This window comes from Peromyscus californicus, unplaced genomic scaffold (genome assembly GCF_007827085.1).
Source record: "Peromyscus californicus insignis strain IS unplaced genomic scaffold, ASM782708v3 Scaffold_13__1_contigs__length_99412109, whole genome shotgun sequence".
Taxonomy (NCBI): Eukaryota; Metazoa; Chordata; class Mammalia; order Rodentia; family Cricetidae; genus Peromyscus; species Peromyscus californicus.
This window is the reverse complement of record NW_026294424.1, coordinates 48512936-48534551: the sequence shown is the minus strand read 5'-3', so window position 1 is coordinate 48534551 and position 21616 is coordinate 48512936. Positions and strand designations below refer to the sequence as shown.

General features: G+C 40.0%; 2 protein-coding genes across 4 annotated transcripts in view; one reads left to right on the top strand and one right to left on the bottom strand.

The window, feature by feature from the left end:
- The window catches only part of Rbpj (recombination signal binding protein for immunoglobulin kappa J region), a 90826-nt gene that overhangs the window by 5588 nt on the left and 63622 nt on the right, over positions 1 to 21616 (bottom strand). For all 3 annotated transcript variants that reach the window (XM_052734941.1, XM_052734939.1, XM_052734940.1), the window contains exons 3-8: positions 21155 to 21250; positions 10781 to 10946; positions 7726 to 7900; positions 2754 to 2891; positions 2483 to 2595; positions 709 to 849 (exon numbers count right to left, since the gene is read on the bottom strand). In XM_052734941.1, the coding sequence (XP_052590901.1) occupies positions 709 to 849; positions 2483 to 2595; positions 2754 to 2891; positions 7726 to 7900; positions 10781 to 10946; positions 21155 to 21250 (829 nt within the window). The remainder of the gene's footprint in view (positions 1 to 708; positions 850 to 2482; positions 2596 to 2753; positions 2892 to 7725; positions 7901 to 10780; positions 10947 to 21154; positions 21251 to 21616) is intronic.
- LOC128108436 (reactive oxygen species modulator 1-like) lies at positions 3104 to 7718 on the top strand. Its single transcript, XM_052734942.1, has one exon. The coding sequence runs from the start codon at positions 4684 to 4686 to the stop codon at positions 4915 to 4917; it is 234 nt and encodes a 77-aa protein (XP_052590902.1). The 5' UTR covers positions 3104 to 4683; the 3' UTR covers positions 4918 to 7718.

The following is a 21616-nucleotide window of genomic DNA, read 5'->3' as shown; positions in this document are numbered from 1 at the left end:
TATTAGGAGCTTTGGCAGGAGGAAACAAAGTCTGAACTGGCAATCCCAAACCCTGACCTGGGACCCAGGACACTCATTAGTGTGGTACGGAGCCATGTCTCTGCAACAGTGGTTTAAAGGGGAGTTCAGCATGAAACCATAGTTATCCTGTTAGAGTATCAATCCATGTCCTAGGTGTCCTCTTGAACATTTCTCAGTAAATGGAATTGAATATTAGCACTTCAATCGTGTTAGTGTTACTACTGGGGAGCCCCACTGAAAAGCGGAGAAGATTCGAACCCTCTTGTTGAATGCTTTTTCTACACAGTGTGTGTGTTTCTATACATCACTTTGGAGGATTCACTGAACACCAGTGCTCTACTATTAGATATTTTGAGGCTCTCTGAATGCCAGATTTAGAATCTAAGAATACTCTGTTGCTTTTGAGTTATTGAGAGAGGATCATATATGCATGCTTTAGAGTAGTCTAAGGACCAATGACCTAAGATATACATATGAACCCGATTTCTTATATGTGGACGTAATTATCAGCCACTAGGAAGTATGTCTCTAAACTATCACTTCACTAGTTCTTCAGCACATTTTAATTGGTCGTTACTGATCTGCAAGGCTGGGGACTGAACACAGTGCTGTACAGGTACTTGTCACTGAGCAGCACCCCAATCTTATGTGTATAGCTTGGATTCCACCAGTCATTTTATAACATACCTGAAATTGAATTATTCTTTCTTGAGAAAGGCACAAGTACATTCTTTCTGTATCCTTAAGGTAAAATGCACATTTGTGGAGTTGTGATACAGGGTCGTCTGCATCCAGTAATGCTGTCTGCTTATCAACTTTTCTAATTATCTGTAGTATTTCAACAATTTAAAAAAAGCGAGTCATCCATATGCAGTTTTTATTTTGTACATTGTCACAGTCCACAGAAGACACTACATAACAATCTATCAGTCATTTGTCTTACACCTACATGTTAAAAAACATTTCTAAGCAATAAGGATAGGAATAAAAAAATCATTACAAATTTTATAAACATATTATAATGTGGAAATCACCCCTTCAAAGAATTCAGTAAAAAATAGGGCAGGCAGTCATTTGTTGTCTAGACTAGTGCTTCTCAAACATTAATATACACATAAATCATCTGGAGTTCTTGACTAAAAATGCCTAACCCACCATGACTCCTTTGGGGCTCAATACTCTGCATTTTTAACAAATTGGTGTTGTGAATGCTGCTAAGGGACAGAAGTATTCTCACTGTCAGGTTCTAGTGATCTTTACAATAATATACAAATTTAATACCACAAGGAAACATCTTCAGTAGGCTACTGTTGAGTGTGCTAGTCAGAGACAGACATATTGTGGCAGAATCAAATTATTTATTAACGTATTTCAAAACAAACTCACCCATTAGAAAATGGGCTCAGAGAAGTGGCAAAGTCCTTAAAATCCCCATGTTACTAGCTGAGAGAAGCGAGCAGGAACCCAAAGCAGGCTGTCTGCTCACCTCCCATTACACTCTCTAACTTTTATAATCTAGATCAGTGCCTCCCAACCTTCCTAGTGCTCTGACCCTTTAGTACAGTGCCTTGCATTGTGGTGACCTGACCTCCAACCATAAAATTACTTCCGTTGCTATTTCATAACTGTAATTTTGCCAGTGTTATGAACTGTAATGTAAATAGCTGATATGTGACCCCCCAAAGAGGCCACACCACACAGGTTGAGAACCACTGTCCTATAACCTTCTATCTCAAAGTTTCCATTGTTAACTGCTTTCCAAGGCCATCAAGAACCTCCAGACAGGTGACCCTCATGCATTTCTTCTCCACAGTAATTCATAGCCTCTGAAGCACCTGACTGGGACATTTTCCTAGGGCCACATCTACTCTAACAGACCTTTTATAGTGCCATTACATAAGTCACACCTAGTTAACATCTCCACTTATGATATTTAAGATGCATCTTAAACAGCGTTCTAGAAAGCAGAATTCTGGAATTTTTTTCAACTTAAGGGAAAAATGTCTTTATAGTTTCACAACCTAATGAACAGAAAGGCCTAAATCCTGTGCATTGTTCCTAAAGCAAGAAATACCAACTCTACCTAATTTTAAACAAATGTCTTAATCAAGTGGACTAATAAAAATTATGCTTGTATTTCTAGGCTTTTGAAAATTTGGCCCTACATTCAGATACAGCACATAACACACACAAACATTAAAGAAAAAAAAAAAAAGACAGACATACAACCAAAAAGGAAACCGACACCAAATTCATTTTAAAAAGCGTAGGAGACTGACATCAGCAACACACTTGTAACAGACTAATTCTCTAAGAGCACTTATGAATTGAGACAATGGCTAATAGGGAATAATCAGGACATTACATTTCCACACTAGACAGTATAAAAACTGAACTACATTTTTCTATCTGTCCTGGTTTGTTTCTTCCTCATATTCAGTAAAGTAAAGCCAAGTCTTACCAATCTTGGGAGTGCCATGCCAGTAACTGAGCACACAAGTTTGACAGTCTGTCCATAGTGGATGTAACCATCTCGGACTGTGAACTCCTCTCCTTCTGATTCATCGTCATCCACTATAGTGGGTGCAAAAATAGACAAAATTGCTATCTTTTAAAATTTATTATATATTCTTAAGAAAACAATAAAATGACTATATTCATACATTTTATGCCCCCAAAGAGGAGACTATTACTTCACACTAAAAACATCAAGTGCACATTCTTATACTCACAGAGATGAATATAAAATGCTCCCCACTGCTGTGAACTAGCATGGAAGTTTCCCCCTTCTACGTGCAGGTATCTGGTACTAACTGTCTGGGACCGAAGTCGATTAAACAAAGCCACCTTTGTTCCTGAGGCAATGCACACTGGAAAGACAAGGGGAGTCCGTGTTATACGACTGGGGCAGAGGTTCACCAAGCAAAGGATTGCTGCTTGGCAAATTATGAATATTCTTACAGTAATACAAATATGAACAGATTCTGGTAGCAAATATTTTATTTAGCCTTCTAAGACAGGAGGGAGGGAGGGAGGGAGGGAGGGAGGGAGGGAGGGAGGGAGGGAGGGAGGAAGCAAACAAGGTTTATTTCTTCATAAAATATTATCAAGAAAATGACATAAGCCGGGCAGTGGTGGCGCATGCCTTTAACCCCAGCACTCAGGAGGAAGAGGCAGGTGGATCTCTGTGAGTTTGAGGCCAGCCTGGTCTTCAGAGTGAGTTCCAGGACAGCCAAGGCTACACAGAGAAACCCTGTCTTGAAAAATCAAAAGTTAATGATATAAAATGTTTTTAAATGTTTTCTTGTTCTGGGTTTTTTCCCCCCAAGACAGGGTTTCATCTAACCCTGTGAAATATGTGTCAAAAGGTCTCTAGAAGGATGCTTACCAAAGAAGACAGCCAGTGCTAGTGAATTATGATTTTAGGGGATTCTGCTATCTCCCAAATACCACAAAGTGTTGTACTGTATGAAAAACAGTACTTGTCTTATAATTTATAAGATGAGTAAAATTTAAAAATAAAGATGTACTTTAGATGTGAAAAGCACATCTACTTAAAAATATTCTAAACGTGAAATATGCTCTTTATATCACAAAACTATCAATACAAACTCATAATTAAAGAACTTAAAAAAATAAAAAAGAGAACAACAAAACCCCTCAAACCAAAACCCCAACACTCTGCAATCTGAACTGGAAAGAAACTGCCTGAATTCAAGACAAGATGTCAGAGATGACTGGTACACAAGAACATATGGCCATCAATGAGGCAAGCTCAAATGCGACCATGGCAAACATGTCCTCTTGAACAAACTTCAGAGAGCTCCTCCCAGCATTCCTTTTTTCAGTTTTCATCTCAGCGCCCCTCACCACCTTCCAGATCAGGTTGCAGAAAATCAGTCATGCCCTTCCCTTGACATGGGTCACCCTGGCTGTCATTAGCAGGACTCCTATTAAGTTGTTTTAGTAAAACTCCCCTATCCTTCGTTTCTTTTTCTGGAACTTGCCTTTGTGAGACTGAAAGTGAACGTGACCCTGAACTAAGCCTCTTCCCCTGAAACAGTACTTAATGACGTCTTTCTTTCCATTTTTCACTAGTATTCAGTTGTTTCTTCTGAACATTACCAATTTATAGAACATACATTGAACTACACCAGAAGAATGAACTTAACAAATCTGAATGCAGAAATTCCTAATGCCTAAGGTTAACTGCATGGGAACATAGATTAAAGAATACCCACGTAGATGCCAATCTTGTCTATATATTGTAACATCCAGGTAATTTGAGTTTTGACTCATCTGGTTAAAAATTCAATTATTTTATTTTTTTTGTTTTTTTGTTTTTTCAAGACAGGGTTTCGCTGTATAGCTTTGGAACCTATCCTGAAATTTGTTTTGTAGACCAGGCTGGCCTCAAACTCACAGAGATCCACCTGCCTCTGCTCCTGAGTGCTGAGATTAAAGGCATGCGCCACCACTGCCTGGTCCAAACTTCAATTACTTTAGACCACTCGAAATTTGACAATAACAGGACATTAGATGATATTAGAAGCACTTCTGCCTATGCTTGCTTTGTACATTTTTTTTTTTTTTTTAGCGCTCTACCACTGAGCTAAATTCCCAACCCCCATTATTTTCTCATGATCACCGGTGGCGAACAAGATGCCGATGGCTGTGGGTCCCTACGGGCAGTCCCAGCCCAGCTGCTTCGCCCGTGTGAAGATGGCCTTTGTCATGGGTTGTGCCCTGGGCATGGCGGCTGGGGCACTGTTCGGCACCTTCTCCTGTCTCAGGATCAGAATGAGGTGTCGAGAGCTGATGGATGGCATTGGGAAAACCATGATGCAGAGTGGCGGCACCTTTGGTACATTCATAGCCATTGGAATGGGCATATGATGCTGATCAGGGCAGTGACTGCCTGCATCTATATTTTCCCATCCATTTTGACCCTTGTACAATAATAAAGTTTTTCTTCTCAGGAAAAAAAAATTATCTTTTGTAGTCACACAATACTTACGTAAGAAGCAAATGTCTGAGATGACATCAAATAAAAGAGTAAGATGAAAGCAGACTGAAGTGGAAGAATGAATTATGATGAAATAAGACTGGCTTGAAATTAAGGTCACTAATGAAGTTAGGATTTCCACTTATTATTCTGTCTTATTATTTATAATAATGTATTATTTCCATTTAGTATTCTGTAACTCTGTTTGCTTTAGTGTGTCTGGAATTTTCCATATTAAATAAATGATAGGAATAAAGACTGAATGGAGTAAAATATATATGACATAAAAATCCATTAAGTTTTTATGCTCGATTTTAAAGGCAGAGAAATGATCTTTTCTAAAAACCATTGGCCGTTATCAAATACTATTAATCTGCAAATTAGTAAACAATCAATTGTTTATCAAATGTCAAATAGTTGTTATGCTGAAGTTCTTCACTGAAAACCCCTTCATCTAAATATATGGAAGTTATATAAAAGAATTAGAAAATCAGTATTTTGTATACCTTGATGAAGTAACAGTCACTAAACCACTGGTTTACAGGTTTCTGAAGAGCCTTAGGAGTAAATTAAACAAATTGCTGAACTTACTAGTCTTAGTGTGACAAAAAGAAGGGGAAACCAGATCCTCTACGATTTCTAAGCCAATGAGAATGACCAGCTAATTTAAAAATCTTTAATCACCAGTCTATAGAAAAACTGAGGCAGAGAAACAAGGGACAGGTCAAATCCAGAGTATGGAAATTCCACAGGATTTAAAATGCCCCAGCTTCTTCAATAAGTAACGTATATCAAAGGGGGCAGGGAGAGAAGACTAGGAAAACTATCACAAATTAAAACTTATGGTCCTTATTTAATTCTATGTTTGAACAAGCCAACTATAAATGGAAAAAAACGTAACAATAAAACAATTATAGAAAAAAGACATTGCTGAGACACTATGAATATTAAATGACATTAAAAGATTGTCAACTTTGTGAGATATTGTGGTGATATATTGTGCACCCCAATAAAACTTATCTGGGTCAGAGGACAGAGCTAGCCACTAGATTAGACATAGAGGCCAGACAGTGGTGGCACATACCCTTAATCCTATCACTTGGGAGGCAGAGATACATCTGGATCTCTGAGTTCAAGGCCACACTGGAAACAGAGTCAGGCAGTGGTGGCACAGGCCTTTAATCCCAGCACTTGAGATCTCATGCCTTTGTCTGGAAAGTACACACGTCTTTAACCCCAGGAAAAGGCTGGGTGGAGAACAGTATATAAAGCATGAAGAGACAGGAACTAAGCAGCTGTTCAACTGAGACCCTCAGGGGTGAGGACTCAAGAGGCTTTCAGTCTGAGGATTTGTGGAAACAGGATCGGCTGAGGAGTCGGCCAGGTGAGGTTGGCTGTGGCTTGTTCTGTTTCTCTGATCTTCCTGCTTTCACCCCAATATCTGGCTCCGGGTTTTTGTTTTTGTTTTTTTTTAAAATTAATAAGATCTTTTAAGATTTGTGTTACAAGATATGCTTAAAAAAAAAAAAGACAAAAGCCACGCATTAAGAGTCACTATTACAGAAACCTCAACTGAAAGGACAGACAGGCAGCTGGAGAGTTACAAGAAAATATCCCGGCTGTTAGAAAGGGAAGAGGGTTGCCAGGCAGTGGTGGCCACGTCTTTAATCCCAGCACTCGGGAGGCAGAGGCAGGCAGATCTTTGTGAGTTCAAGGCCAGCCTGGTCTACAGAGCGAGATCCAGGAAAGGCGCAAAGCTACCCAGAGAAACCCTGTCTCGAAAAAACAAAAAAATTAAAATTAAAAAAAAAAAATGTAGAAAGGGAAGAGGTTCTGCTGGTGACCGACCACCAAACAGAATTGGTGACATTACTGAGGTTGTGGTGATTGCTGCATCATGCTATTTTCTTTTTTTTTTGGTTTTTCGAGACAGGGTTTCTCTGTGTAGCTTTGCGCCTTTCCTGGTACTCGCTTTGGAGACCAGGCTGGCCTCGAACTCACAGAGATCCGCCTGCCTCTGCCTCCCGAGTGCTGGGATTAAAGGCGTGCGCCACCACCGCCCGGCGCTATTTTCTTTTTATATCAACTTCAAACTTGACACAACAAAAACTAAAAGAAGCCAGCCAACCAATTTCAAATGTGTTGAAATGCAGACTCACACAGACGGTACATAGCCTTGGTAGGTGAACAATCTGCCAGTGAGCTAGTCGTCTGTGCTATGGAGACCTTTAGCCATTTGGTTTAGTGTCTTACCTGGCTTTCCAGAGCACACTATGTGTTCTGAAATGAAAACTTGTCATTCTGGAAGGACAGATTCTTTTGGAACGGAAATTACCTTAGGTGTTGTAGGACATTTAGCATCACTGGCCCACAGGGTCAGGTGCTTACCATTTATTTTCCCTCCCAGTCACTGTGACAAAAGGAGAAAATTCCCTCCATATCCCTGGAACAGTAAAAATAACCACTCTAAGGTAATCCTAAAGAAGGAACTGAGATTCTCGGAACACTAACTGAGAATGAATCACTTCATTAGGCCAGACACTACTTATTTACACTTAAATTTGAAACACAGCAAGGCCAAGAAAAATAGTAGTAAACAATGACGTAGCTCCTGACAGAAGAACCTTGAAGTTTCAAAGTTTGTCTTGTTAATGTGATGTGAGAATTGGGAACAAAGAAGGAAACTCAAGCATACATACAGTCAGCATTTTTCAATGACTGCTTCTTTTTGGAAGGTTTAGAGATGACTTTTATCCGCTTGCTGAGGAACACGCCAATATCATCGCTGTTGCCATAGAACATCTTTACAGACAGCATGAAGTGTTTTCTCTTGTCTGAATCAGATATGTACAATGTTTTGGCTGTGCAGTAGTTCTGCAAAAGACAAGAAAAGCGGTGTTAATAGCAGCAAACACTTAGGGTTATGCATCTTCAGCTCAGAATGGTGTTGCTACATTTGACCCAGCATGAATGGTATCACTCTGATAGATCACCCAATAAACTGTTAACATTGCCTCTAAAGAGAAATCTTTGAGACATTTTCAAGACAAACAATGGGAAAGGATATGCTCATGAAAGGTGAGCCTCTTCTGAAGACAGAGGTCAGCAAGGACAGACCAAACTCGGCTTAGGTGCCAAGAGGAGGAAGCTTAATCCAGACAGCTGGACTTGAGTCCAGTGTCTCCTAGACTCTTCTGGAGCTGGACATGAAGGTAGATCTCAGTGTTCAGCTGTGGGAGCTGAATATTATAGCCATTAACAAACCTGTCCTCAGCATGGTTAGAACACTATTATATCTATCATTCCTGTTCCTCAACTCAAGTCCACCTAGTACAGGAAGCAGAGGGAAAGCAGTGCCTAAATCAACTCAAAAAAAGCTGCACAAAAAATAAGCCAAGTATCTAGGAGGTAAGCTCTGGCAGCTGTGGACAAAGAAAGCGGTGCTTGAGGTCTTGGTCTTCCAAGTGTAACTGTGGGTGAGAATCCAGGAGGGTGGATGTGGTTGGCTCCTACAGGTCCATCTGGACCAAGAGCTGGAGAACACACAACATAGGCCAAGACTCTTCCACATATCTACAATAAACACGCTTATCACAAAGGCATTCTACAACAATGGCATTAATTTGAATACCTCAAGTTTTAGTTATATACAAAATTGACTACAACATTTACTCTAAAAAAAAAAAAAATCAAAAAAATCCCCTATGATCCATATTTACTTTCTTTAAAGTCTTTGTTTTATATAGCTTCACATGTTTCACAGACTCAACATTCAATGTTACAGCAATTATTAGATTTTTGTACTTAAAAACAACTGATGATTACCTGCAAGAAAAGTAATAAGGCTAACACAATTTAGTAGAATTATGTAAAAAAAACTTTGGTTACAGTTTTCAAACTAGCTCATACAATGCTTCTTTTTCTATGACTGAATGCTGTGGTAACAGGGCTAGACTAAATGGGAGCATTAAATATCTTAGGTATCTTCAAGAATATACTAAAGAATTATTTTAAAAATAGATAAATTTAGCCAAGCGGTGGTGGTGCATGTCTTTAATCCCAGCACTCGGGAGGCAGAGGCAAGTGGATCTCTGTGAGTTTGAGGCCAGTCTGGTCTACAGCAGGTTCCAGGACAGGCTCCAAAGCTACACAGAGAAACCCTGTCTCAAAAATACAAAAACAAAGTTTGTTTATCATACCATTACCAAAAGAACCAAGTTTAAAGGTATAAGAGAAAACACTCACTTGCAGAAAAGCAGCAGTACTTTGAAATGCTACTGCTTCACCTGTATATAATGGATCTAAAACTCTCTATTCCCTTGATCACTGTGAACTGTGGGGGCCCAGGCCAAAATAGTGACCCTCCTTAACCAAACTGAGTAAATGATGTCCAAAACTTATTTCAACTACTTCTGCTATGTGCTCCTTTTAAAATGTGCACCTTTTAAAACAAGTACCACTCACCAGAAAGTAATTATTGAATTCTAGGCTTTTATCCTTAAAATTTACTAATATGTACTGTTAGTAGCAGATAAAAATACTGCAGGGCGGTGGTGGCTCACGCCTTTAATCCCAGCACTCGGGAGGCAGAGGCAGGTGGATCTCTGTGAGTTCGAGGCCAGCCTGGACTACCAAGTGAGTTCCAGGAAAGGCGCAAAGCTACACAAAGAAACCCTGTCTTGAAAAACCAAAAAAACAAACAAACAAAAAAAAAAAAAAAAAAAAAAAAAAACTGCAACAGTTTGTCTCTATTAGAAAATTTAAATGTGATACTAAATATTCTAAATTTTGAAAGGAAGGCCTTGCTGTGTAAAAGACAAAATCAGACAACAGTACCAACAGCAAACTACAATAGCCCTTTGCAGTGGTTCTCTTATGTACTGAGATATGGCATCTTTGGGTACATACACAGGCCCACCGTAGTTTTTAAATACTAGCTAAAGGTTAAACCTGGAACTGTTCAACTTTGGAACATAGGATAAAGTCAATGTGCCAAAGCAGATCATCACAGAACAAAAATGAGATGTGGATGTAAACAACGCAGCTATATCCTCGTGAGAAGGCCTAAGAAAAGGACACTTAATTTTGAGTGCTAACGTGATGGGGTTTAATCTCCATCAAGAAATAGAAGATACTGTCTAGCATAAATAGAACAGGTGAACAAAAGTTGGTGAGATAGCTCAGTGAGGAAAGGCACTTGCTGCCAAGCCTTCACAGCACCCTGGTCCTTCATGGTAAAAGCAGAAAACAGATGGACTCCTTTGCGCAGTCCTTTAGCTCCTCACACGCACATGTGTGCTTCCATCCTACCAATGTCCAGGACTTGTGTAACAAGGTCTAATATAGGACAGAAGGAAGGTCTTCATGCTGAGGCAGCCCCGGGGGAGTTTAGTATCAGTATCCCAGGGGAAACAATCAATGATGCTATTGGTTGGTTGGTTTAGTATTATCTTACTGGAAGGGAAAATGATTGAAAGCTAGAACTGATGACAATGAGAATGAAGTTCAAGCAACACAGTTATACATACTGGTAGCTAGACTAAATGTGATTAAGAATGCTAGCTCACCACCCTCAACATCATAGGCCATCCTAGCCTAATGTCAAATAGAAAACATAAACACCACGCTAGCCAACAAAGAGCTACTAAATAAGGAACACCTTTTATATGAACTTAAGATACCAGGTAGTCACTGGGATCAGAACCATTTCCTAAATATTAAGGGGAAATAGTGAACATTAGGAAAAAAAATTACCTTCCCTTCCAAGTTCAGCTGCTGCATTTCTTGGTCACTATTTCCTATTCCAATAAATGCACAAGGTTGAGACTCTTGTTCCGAGCAACCATCTCGTTCCATTTGTTCTTTTTTTTTCTTCCAACCACTGCCCATAAGATACACACAAGGAGGAGGGCAAAAAAAGCTTTAAAAAAAGAGGGGTGGGAGGAGAGAATTAAATTCAAGATCATAGTTCATTTTTTTAACATATGAATTCAAGATCATACTTCAATGTACTATGTTCGTTCCTAACAAAGCATTTTGGTGAAGTCATCTATAAAGCAAATCATGTCAAAAGGAATGAAATAAAGATTTTCTTATCTGTTCTAATAAAATCGGAGAGTTATACCTTCAGTTAGATCAGTCTTGCTTTAAGCAGCTTACCTTTGAATTCTCACAGCTCAAGGCTCTGAGCTACTCTATTGGAATTTGGCAATTGCAAGAAACAAAGCACAACAGATCACCACAGAATCTGTGATTACTAATTAAGTTCAAGTCAAGACAACAGCATCATTAATTTTAATGCTATTCTCAGTATATTACATTTAACTTTATTTGGCAACTCACCTGAAAAATAGCATTAAGGCAATACCTCAAGTGAGGAAACTAAGAAAAAAGAGAAAATAGGCTACTTGATATGAGCTCTACAACTCGTCCATGTTTTATGTATCTTAGCCTGAACACCTAGTATGTATAACTGGGAAACATCTTGAACCAAAAGAACAAATACACTGTATTCTTTCAGCTCATGACTACTAACAGATTTGTTCTGCTGTGTGCCAAAAAAGAAAAAAAAAAAAAAAAACAGCTTCCCAAGTTCCTTCCACATAAAATGACTTTGTCTTAACCTAACCATCAAAATGCTGAGTTCAAACTATGAATTCATCCCTTATGTAGAGCATAATGTACGTGCTCAATGACATGTAATGTACTTTTGCCTAGTGATACCCACTGACATGTACATACTTTAAAACATTGTGTCCTGTCTCTTTAAGGTGCCTGAACACTCAAATGACTATAGTAGCTAGGCAAATAGCATAAATGAATGAACCAGGTATATAATTAACAGGCAGGAATATCTTTTACCCAAAAAACTAGCTTCTTTCCCCTTTTTCTTAAAACAAAAGGCCCTCATGGTAATTCCTACTTTTTGTAGTTATGAAGTCAGAAAAATATTTGATTCTGCTAATTTCACTATAAGCAAAACAGCCTAACTGTAACAATAATCAACTACCTGTGCCAAGCTTTAATGATAAGAAAGCAGGTGGACATGCACCTATTCACGCTACTGAACTAGCAGTACATGGGCCTCCTACTGGTCAATGACATCTTCCAGTCAATTGATACTGGAAATCAAATTTTACCTGAAACTCAGACTAAAGAAAATAAATTATGTGGCTGGGTGAACACAGTGGCACACACCTTTAATCCAGGAGGCAGAGACAGGCAGATCTCTGTGAGTTCAAGGCCAGCTTGGTCTATCTACATAGTGAGTTCCAGGACAACTAGAGCTATATAGTGAGACCCTGCCTCAAACCAAAACAAAAAACCAAACAAAACTAAAATCAAAACAAAACAAACAAACAAACTAAAAAAGAAAAAAGTATGTGCCTATGCATACAGTTTCAGGTCGTTTGGGGGATAAGCAGTTTGCTTCCTCTTGAGCAAATCAACAATAGCATGTAGTGAGCAGACTCCAAATGTGCACTGGTACCTTTTATCAACTCTAATCAGATGGTAATTGACACACGTATCTTACAAGAATTGAGCTGAGATTATTCAGTATCTATTAGTTCTACAAATTACTTATTCTATCCTCCAGGTACCAGAAATACAGTAATAAAAATAAACAAAATCAAACAAAGTTCCTACCACTATGGAACTTATACTCTAATAGGAGAGAGACAAGAAAAACAAATGGGTTTAAGAGGCCAGCCTGGACTACCAAGTGAGTTCCAGGAAAGGCGCAAAGCTACACAGAGAAACCCTGTCTCGAAAAACCAAAAAAAAAAAAAAAAAAAAAAAAAATAGAGACTCTGTTAGCTAGCAATACACACTTAGAAAAACAAAGTCAGGATAGGTGCCTACAATGTGGACTGCCTGAGGTGGCTACGGAAAACTTCCCTAAAGGAAAGAAAGCAGAAATACTGAAGCAGTGGCTGGTTAGAAGAAGGGGATCAACCAGAGAGAGGAAGCCAGGGCAAATAAAGGTTGAATAGATCAAGTGTATCTTGGAGAGGAAACAGTGTGGAGTAGAGCAGAAGGCCTCTGCAGTGTTTCTGTAATATCTAATTAACCAACACGAAACAAGAGGAGCTTTCATGCTCATACTTAAGACCATATAGCAAGGTCACAGCCAAGGTACTGGGCCCAGGTCCATGTCACTTTAAGTCTGAAGGGATGCCTATACTGGCTGGGCATGTTTTAGAATGGGTTCAATTTATGTCTAGACCAGGGATCTTTCAGGCCTTGAATGGCACTGGTTCCCAAATGCATAGCTTGATATATCTCATATACCTAGGCTAATGCACTCTCAGGAACTTCATCCCATGTTAGTATTTTATTGGACACTGATTATTAAAAGCTCCTTGGTGAATTGACATTTTCAAATGTGAATGACTATGCTTTTAGAGAATATACCAAATGTAGTAGTCAAATTTCAATGAATCACCACAAAGTGTACTTTTATTTCACATCTGAAGACTATATGCACAGTGAAAAGATAAAGGAATGGTACACTGAAATGATAAAAGAGTGAGTGTTCTAGGTATTCACGATAGCACTGTAACAAAATACAGAAACTAATGGCAAAAATTAGTCAAACAAGCCGGGCACCTAGTACTTGGGAGGCAGAGGGAAGCAGATCTCTGTGAGTTCAAGGCCAGCCTGATCTACAAAGTGAGTTCCAGAACATCAGAGAAACCCTGCCTCGAAAAAATAAAAAACAACAACAAATAAAACAAACCAAAATTAGTCAAACAGACTAAAAGTTCTTCTTATAAAACACTAATCAAAACCAGGCATGGGGACTACTGTGGTTTGAATAGGAATGTCCCCCATAGGACTCATGTGTCTGAATACTTGGCCCATAGGGAGTGGCATTATTAGGAGGTAGTATGTCAACTGTGGGTCTTATATGCTCAAGCTATGCCAAGGGTGGCACAGAGTCTCCTTCTGCTGCCTGTGGATCAAGATGTAGAACTGTTGAGTTTGAGGCCAGCCTGGTCTACAAAGCGGATGCCAGGACTGTTACACAGAGAAACCCTGTCTCGAAACACACACACACACACACACACACACACACACACACACACACACACACACACACACACACACAGTAGAACTCTCAGCTCCTCGAGCACCATGTCTGCCTGCCTGCTGCCATGCTTCTTACCATGACAAAAATGGACTAAACCTCTGAAATTGTAAGCCAGCCCCAATTAAATGTTTTTCTTTATAATAGTTGCTGTGGTCATGGTGTCTCTTCACAGCAAAAGAAACCCTAAGACAGTGGTCCATGCCTTTAATCCGAGCACTCACAGGCAGAGGCAGACAGATCTGTGAGTTTGAGGCCAGCCTGGTCTATGTAATGAGTTCCAGAACAGCACAACCAAGGCTATAGAGAGACCCTGTCTCAAAACAAAAAACCCCCCAAAACAACAAACAACCCCCCCAAAAAACCTGATCAAGATTCTACCTTGAAAGTTTTTCAAGCATACAATAAATAAGAAAAGTGAAGACTCTTACAATAGCCTGTGAGCTATTCCTGTTTATTTTTCTATAACCACTAGAATTATTCAAAATAACTAACAAAAGAAAATAAATTTGGGGTTAGGGATTTAGCTCAGTGGTAGAGTGCTTGCTAGGCTAGGCCCTGGGTTTTTTGTAAGATGCAGGTGAAATCACACCTTTAATGTCCCCAAACTGTCATTCCTAAAAGTATATTAACTAAAACTTTATTTCCACACAGCTCAGTAGTAACACAATAATCAGATGAAATATAAACATATACACAAATATGAAGATAAAGGAAATTAAAGGGAGTGAGAAATAAATGCCCAAATAGCTAACCGAAGAAAAATTAAGGTGCATTTTTGTGTTTGAAACTGACTTTTAACAGCTGCTATAAAATGAATCCTGCAAAACAATGTGGTCTTTCTTTTTCTTTCTCTTTTTTAGCATCTCTCAATTGACAAGCAATGCTATTTTTTCCCACTTGGTGGCGATATGTACACATTTAAGGTTTTACTCCTTTTAAGATTTAACAAATTTATTCCCGCAAATCCTGAGAACACACAAGGGAAGAAAAAAAACTATAGGTTCAAAAAAGGGCTTTTATTTAACTTAGTATGACAAGTAAGCTTGGTTAGACAAAACCCAAACTCGTCACTGACATCATCTGACCATCTATCTATCTGGGAGCTCATGACACAGGTTACTCCAGTTAGCACAGTCCTTAGTGTGACTTGAGAATCACTGTCTAAGTGTCTAGTTAGTAACTGTCCCCAGAGCACCTCTCTAGTATAACTGGTTGCTCACCAGGAAACAACACTGAATATTAATATCATATTAGTATCAAAAGGTAAATTAACACAGCCTGTAGAGAAAACAATCTTACTAGAAAGTTTCATCTTTTAAGAACCATACTGACTTAATGAAAAAGTAAAACAGATGACTACCATCAATGGGTGGACTAAATATGAAGCACAAATGCTAATACAAAGAATAATTGAAGCTTTTTAAATGAAATTTCCTGGCCAGATTTTTTTTAGCATTAGTCACTAGAATTATTTTTTATGACAGAGACATGGCCAAAGTGTCTGTGGTCGTGTCCCCAGGTTACCTCATGCCTTAGTAACTCTTTAAAAGATCAGCAAGGAAGACAGACCTTCCTCCTTCTTTCCAGAGTGGAGACCAGACCATCATCACCTCTTTTAATCCACAAGAAAACCTCAGCAGAACTAGCTAGGAACAGGAGGGCCTTAGCACGCCTTACACACACACACACACACACACACACACACACACACACACACACACACACCTTACACACACAAAGCAAGCCACTAGGGTTCTTCCTGTATGGCAAAGTAGCATGTTTACCTTGGAAACATTAACAATACACATGATTCAAAAGATATTGGAGGCCGGGGCGGTGGTGGCACATACCTTTAATCCCAGCACTCGGGAGGCAGAGGCAGGCAGATCTCTGTGAGTTCGAGGCCAGCTCGCTCTACAGAGCGAGATCCAGGACAGGCACCAAAACTATACAGGGAAACCCTGTCTCAAAAAACTAAACAAAATAATAATAATAATAATAATAATAATAATAATAATAATAATAATAATGTTTAACTGGGGTTATGGACTAAGCCATAGTCAAATAAAAGATGGTAAAAAACAGGCTACTGCAATAAAAGACAATCACAAAATGTTCACAATAACTTGATAAGCCACTGCAGTCCTGTGGTGCTGTATTTCTTACAATGACTAACAAACTCTGTTATTACTTCACTAGGTCTCAGCTATCCAACATAAAATTAAATGCCACAATGATTTTTTTTGATAGGTCCTCTTGTACTAGCACCTAACAAATAATTTTCTAGGAAAGAATAAATGAAGAGATTAATTGGTAGGATGCTTTGTCAAAACTCCAGAGTGAAAAGCAGAACCAGCACTACCCATGTTTGAAGGCATATGATTAACAAGTTTGCCCCATGCTTCAGTGAAGTCTAGCCTGGTCTCATCTAGTCAATGGGAAGGATGGGATGTTTTTCCCAGCATCTTAATTCCTTGACCCTGACACCTTGCTGTTGCTAACCTAGTAAAATGTAAGTCTGCATCAACACTGAATCCAGGTGATAGCATATTCCTTCAGGATTTCACTTAATGAGGAAATAAAAATGAGACTTTCTATTTTTTTTGAAACTACAGGAATAAAAGAAAAAACCCTAGAACTAGACAGAACTGTAGAATTCCAACTCTGACACCGAGGCTAACTAGCTAACGGGAGCAAAGGCATGTTTAGTGTCCCCATCCTCACTCCCCTTAAAATGCTCTACCCTACTACTGCAGAGCACTTCTCTGGTTCAACATGGAACTGCTAAGCAAGCTCTCTGTTTCTGTCAAAAAAGCACTCCTGGCCATGCACAGCATTCTCCAGCACTGAGAAGCACTCCTGTTTTCCTTAGCAAACAACTGATGAGGTGAACTAAAGTTCCCAGGAAAAGGTCACACCCATGTCACCAAGGCTGACTGACTGATTAGAATGCAATGACTGTGGAGAGTTGAGATGGTGCAGATCCAGGGCCAAATTCTCCTGGGCTATCTTCCGTCTCCTCCACAGCCATTCACTGCCCATCGGTGCCTGACCTAAGAGCACTATGTGACTACCATGTAAAATCTATTAGAACATTATATCAGACCACTCACTTTCACCAATCCAACAGCTAAGAATGTCATCAGACAGCAGTTACAACTTTTGCTGTAACCTACCTAACCAGGAAGGTTGATTTATGACTTTTTGTTCTGTAGCTATAAAACCTGACAAACCATATTCACACTAGAACATAGCATTTGAGGCAACCTAAATCTGTATTCCTGAGCCATGACCATTCACGCTTGGCTTTAGAATTAAGGTAAGAAGTGTTTTGTGTTAAACCCTACACATATATACTAAATTTCATTATTTAAAAACCCAAACCTGGCCAGTTCCAGGCCAGCCTGGTCTACAGAGCGAGTTAGTTCCAGGACAGCCAAGGCTACACAGAGAAACCTTGCTTCAAACATAAATAAATGAATGAATGAATGAATGAATAAATGTATGCATACATTCACTTCTATGTTTAGCTACAAATCAGTGATCAAGTTTCACATGTCACTTAAAACAAAACAGGACTGGGGCTGTAGCTCATTAGAGAGCCTGCTTAATATGAGAAAGGCCTGGGACTCCACCCTACTGTAGTGGATAGCCATTCCAGCTTTGATCTGGAAGTTCCAAACCCCATTGAGACTTCGGCAACTGTCACACCTACAAGGCGGGGCCAAGGGAGGCACCTGGGGACCCGAGATCTGGATCAGCGGCGCGCTCTGTTGCGGGACCCTGGATAGTGGAGGTGGACCGAGCAGAGCTCCAGAGAACACCGCTGGACTATGATACACCTTCCCCAGACTCCGCGACCTACCTATTCCTTAATTTGTAAGTTACGCCATTAAATAAATCTCCTTTTAACTACGTGGAGTGGCCTTAATAATTTCACCAATATCTGGCGCCCAACGTGGGGCAAATTCCAAAGGCCTGGGTGGCTCCCACCCTCAGCCTCCTCCCCGGCTAGCGGGTACCTAAACCCGCCTGCAAAGTTCCCTATAACCAGGGAACACCTACACGGTTCCATTCCCAAAAACGGGGGCAGCTAGTCCGGTCTCAGTTCCCTAGCTTAGCCCCGAGACCAGCGAAAGAGGCACTCCCCGGCTTCCTGAGTGCCGGCGCCGGCTCCGGCTCCCGCCATCTTGACTCCAGCGAGGTGCAGTCAGCCAAGATCACCAGCAGGCCCTGCTTTGGAGCTGTACCATCGCCACCTGCTGGCTGAAAAATGCTACTACACCCCCCAAAACCAGGAAAGGTAAGTAAAAGTTCCTGATAATTTTACACCTTAAAATTGACTAACAAATTTTGAGTAATTCTTGTAATATGGCTGACAACATTACCTCACAAGAATTTGAAAACCTTTTTGCCTATATGATGAATGACATCTTCCTGGAAATATACGACCTTCCTAAGGCATATCTGGCCTGTACCATTTTGGCATTCATTGTAATAATCCACACAATGTTCAAACACTGGTTTAATAGCAAGAACAAAGATGAATCATTATTGGGACTGATACAGGCTTTAAGCGAGAGCAATGAAGGCTTACAGAAAAAGATTCTCTCTCTGGAATCTGCTTTAACAGATAACAATGAGGCCTTAGAAAAAAAGATTCTTTCTCTGGAGCTCTGCTCGGTCCACCACCACTATCCAGGGTCCCGCAACAGAGCGTGCCCGCCGATCCAGATCTCGGGTCCCCAGGTGCCTCCCTTGGCCCCGCCTTGTAGGCGTGACAGTTGCCGAAGTCTCAATGGGGGTTGGAACTTTCAGATCAAAGCTGGAATGGCTACCCACTACACCCTACTACCACTACCACCACCCCAGCCTGCCAGACACCTGGGCAGCAAATTTAGAAATGCTGAATAATAATTGTAACAGTAAGATGAACGAATTCTAAGTTCTCAGTATTCATCCTCTTTGAGGATAATTATCAATTCAATAGCTTTCCTTTCCTTTGAGCTCAGAGATCAAGGAAGAGACTTCCTGATTATCTCCTATCCTGTAAAGCACTAAGGAAGGTCTTAGTGTCTTACACACACAAAGTAAGCCAATTGGGTTCTTCCTGTACTGTAAAGTAGCAGGTTTACCTTAGAAACATTAACAATACACATGATTCAAAAGACACTGGACAGTAGTTACTATAACATCAAATTGTTTTTGTTTTTTCTTGAGAGGGGAGTCAAAAGCTAAGATTCTTCAAGTGTTTAACTGGAGTTATAGACTGACTAAGCCATAGTCAAATAATAGACGGTAAACACACGCTACTATATAATATAAGGGAATCATTAAAATGTTCACAATAACTTGATAAGCCACTGCAGTCCATATTTAACTACATATTTATATTTCCCTACTTTGCTCATATGCCATTTCCTTTGTTACACATTCTAAGATGTCTTTCATTCTTTTCAACCCTGTCTCCAAACATATATTTTTCATTCCTTCTGCTAGTTAGGTGCACTCCCTGGCCAATCCCAAAAACTTTTGATACCTCCCCCTCAAGCATGCTATCTTTACCCATAAATGCTTAACAAAAACATGCTGCTTGAAAGACAATGCCTTAAAATTCCTGGAATCAAGTGCAAACAACAGAGATGAGGTTCTAAGACAACAATGACCTGGTCTAGCAGGCCAGGTTCTGCTCACTGCCATGCCCCACCCTATGATAAGTGTAGCCGAGAATGTTGAGCTGAAGATGTGACCAAGTGGTAGACCATGTGTGTTGTATGCATGAAACTCTGGGTTTGATCTCTAACACCAATTAAAAAAACAAACAAACAAACAAAAAAACCTAAACAAGAAATCCATAATTAAGCCAAACATAGTGAGATATATGAATTTTCATGAAAGACTACACAGATATAACAGTTGCTAATTACCTTTACAGGTAATTTCTGTAGTAGCCACTTAGGTTTGAGTATGAAAGAGATCTCTTCCTCTTGTTCTTAGATGGTCGTTGCAGTGTGGCCCAGGAATTCCTGGGCTCAAGTAACCCTCTTGGCTTAGCCTCCAGAGCAGACGGGCCTACAGATGCACACTGCTGCCGTACAGTTTATGTGGCCAGCAGGAGAACTTCCTCAACTACCAGAGAGAGGGTTAAGGTGCTGGGGCTCTTTACAACGGCTCCAAAGCTCAACTTCAACTGACTCAAGATACATTTACAGTTATAATCTTTTAGCCTTTACTTATGTATATTTTTATCTCTGCAACTATGTGCCTGTCTGCCTGCCTAACTACCTATCATGGCATTGGGAACTGAACCCAGAGCATGCTGGCACACTCTCTATCACTGAGCTGTATCCCCAGACCTTTTAAAAAGGATGTGAGTGTGCGTGTTTGTAAGCCCCATGTGTATGGGTAGTCATGGAGGCCAGAAGGGGACAGTTCCCCTGGAGCTGGAGCTATAGCCAGCGCAGACATGAGCACCTGAAACTGAACTCAGAGGTCCCCTGCAAGAGCAGCACACGCTCTTAACCACTGAGCCATCTGCTCAGCCCCATCCCTAGACTTTTCTGAATCAGACTCCATTACTCAGACAGGCCTCACATTCACTCTGACCTTGCCATCCTCCGGCCTCAACATCTCCAGTGGCAAGGAGTACAGAAATGTGTCACAACTGCCTCTTCCTTTTTAAAACGATACCGGGGGGAGGGGGAGGCTGCAGTTGTTTATCAAATCACACTTTATCCCCAATGGAAAACTGCTTTGCAAACGAGCTAATGTGTCACTGAGATTCTTGGAACACAGCCCTAAAGAAAAACAGACTTGAATTTTGTAAAATTAGGGATGTGGCCAGATGGTCTTCACTAAATTTTTCTGACTTAAACATGCCACAGTTCACTTTTGTCCCCTTTAAGAAATAAGTCTCCTTTTCATTCTACTATGCAAATAAGTCCAGTAATAAATATAGCCTCAGATATAAATATAAATCATATGCAAATTATACGATAAGAATCTATTTGCTCAAAAATCCCCAATAATCTTACCGTTTTTCATTTCCATAAGACTTCTGTGCAACTTTTGCATGAAGAATGAGTACTGTTTGATCCCCTCGTTCTTTTAAATAATTTCGCATAGCTTCTCTGAAATCAAATATAAATATTATTATTGTAGGGATGGTATTTTGACAAAATCTTTCACTGTATCTGTGATAAGAGGAACGCTTATGAACATTTTTTAAATTAGCAAACTACACAGAAACAAATACATGAGCTACCTTAAAGAATGCTGTGCAAAGGACAATAGAGACCCACTTTCGCTCTGCATTTTGGTTATTAAAATTAAGATTTATAGCTGGATGTGGTGGCATACACTTTTAGTCCTAGCACTTGGGAGGCAGAGACAGACAGATCTCTGTGAGTTCAAGGCCAGCCTGATCTACAGAGTGAATTCTGGGACAGCCAAGGCTATTATTACACAGAAAAACCCTGTCTCGAAAGACCAAAATA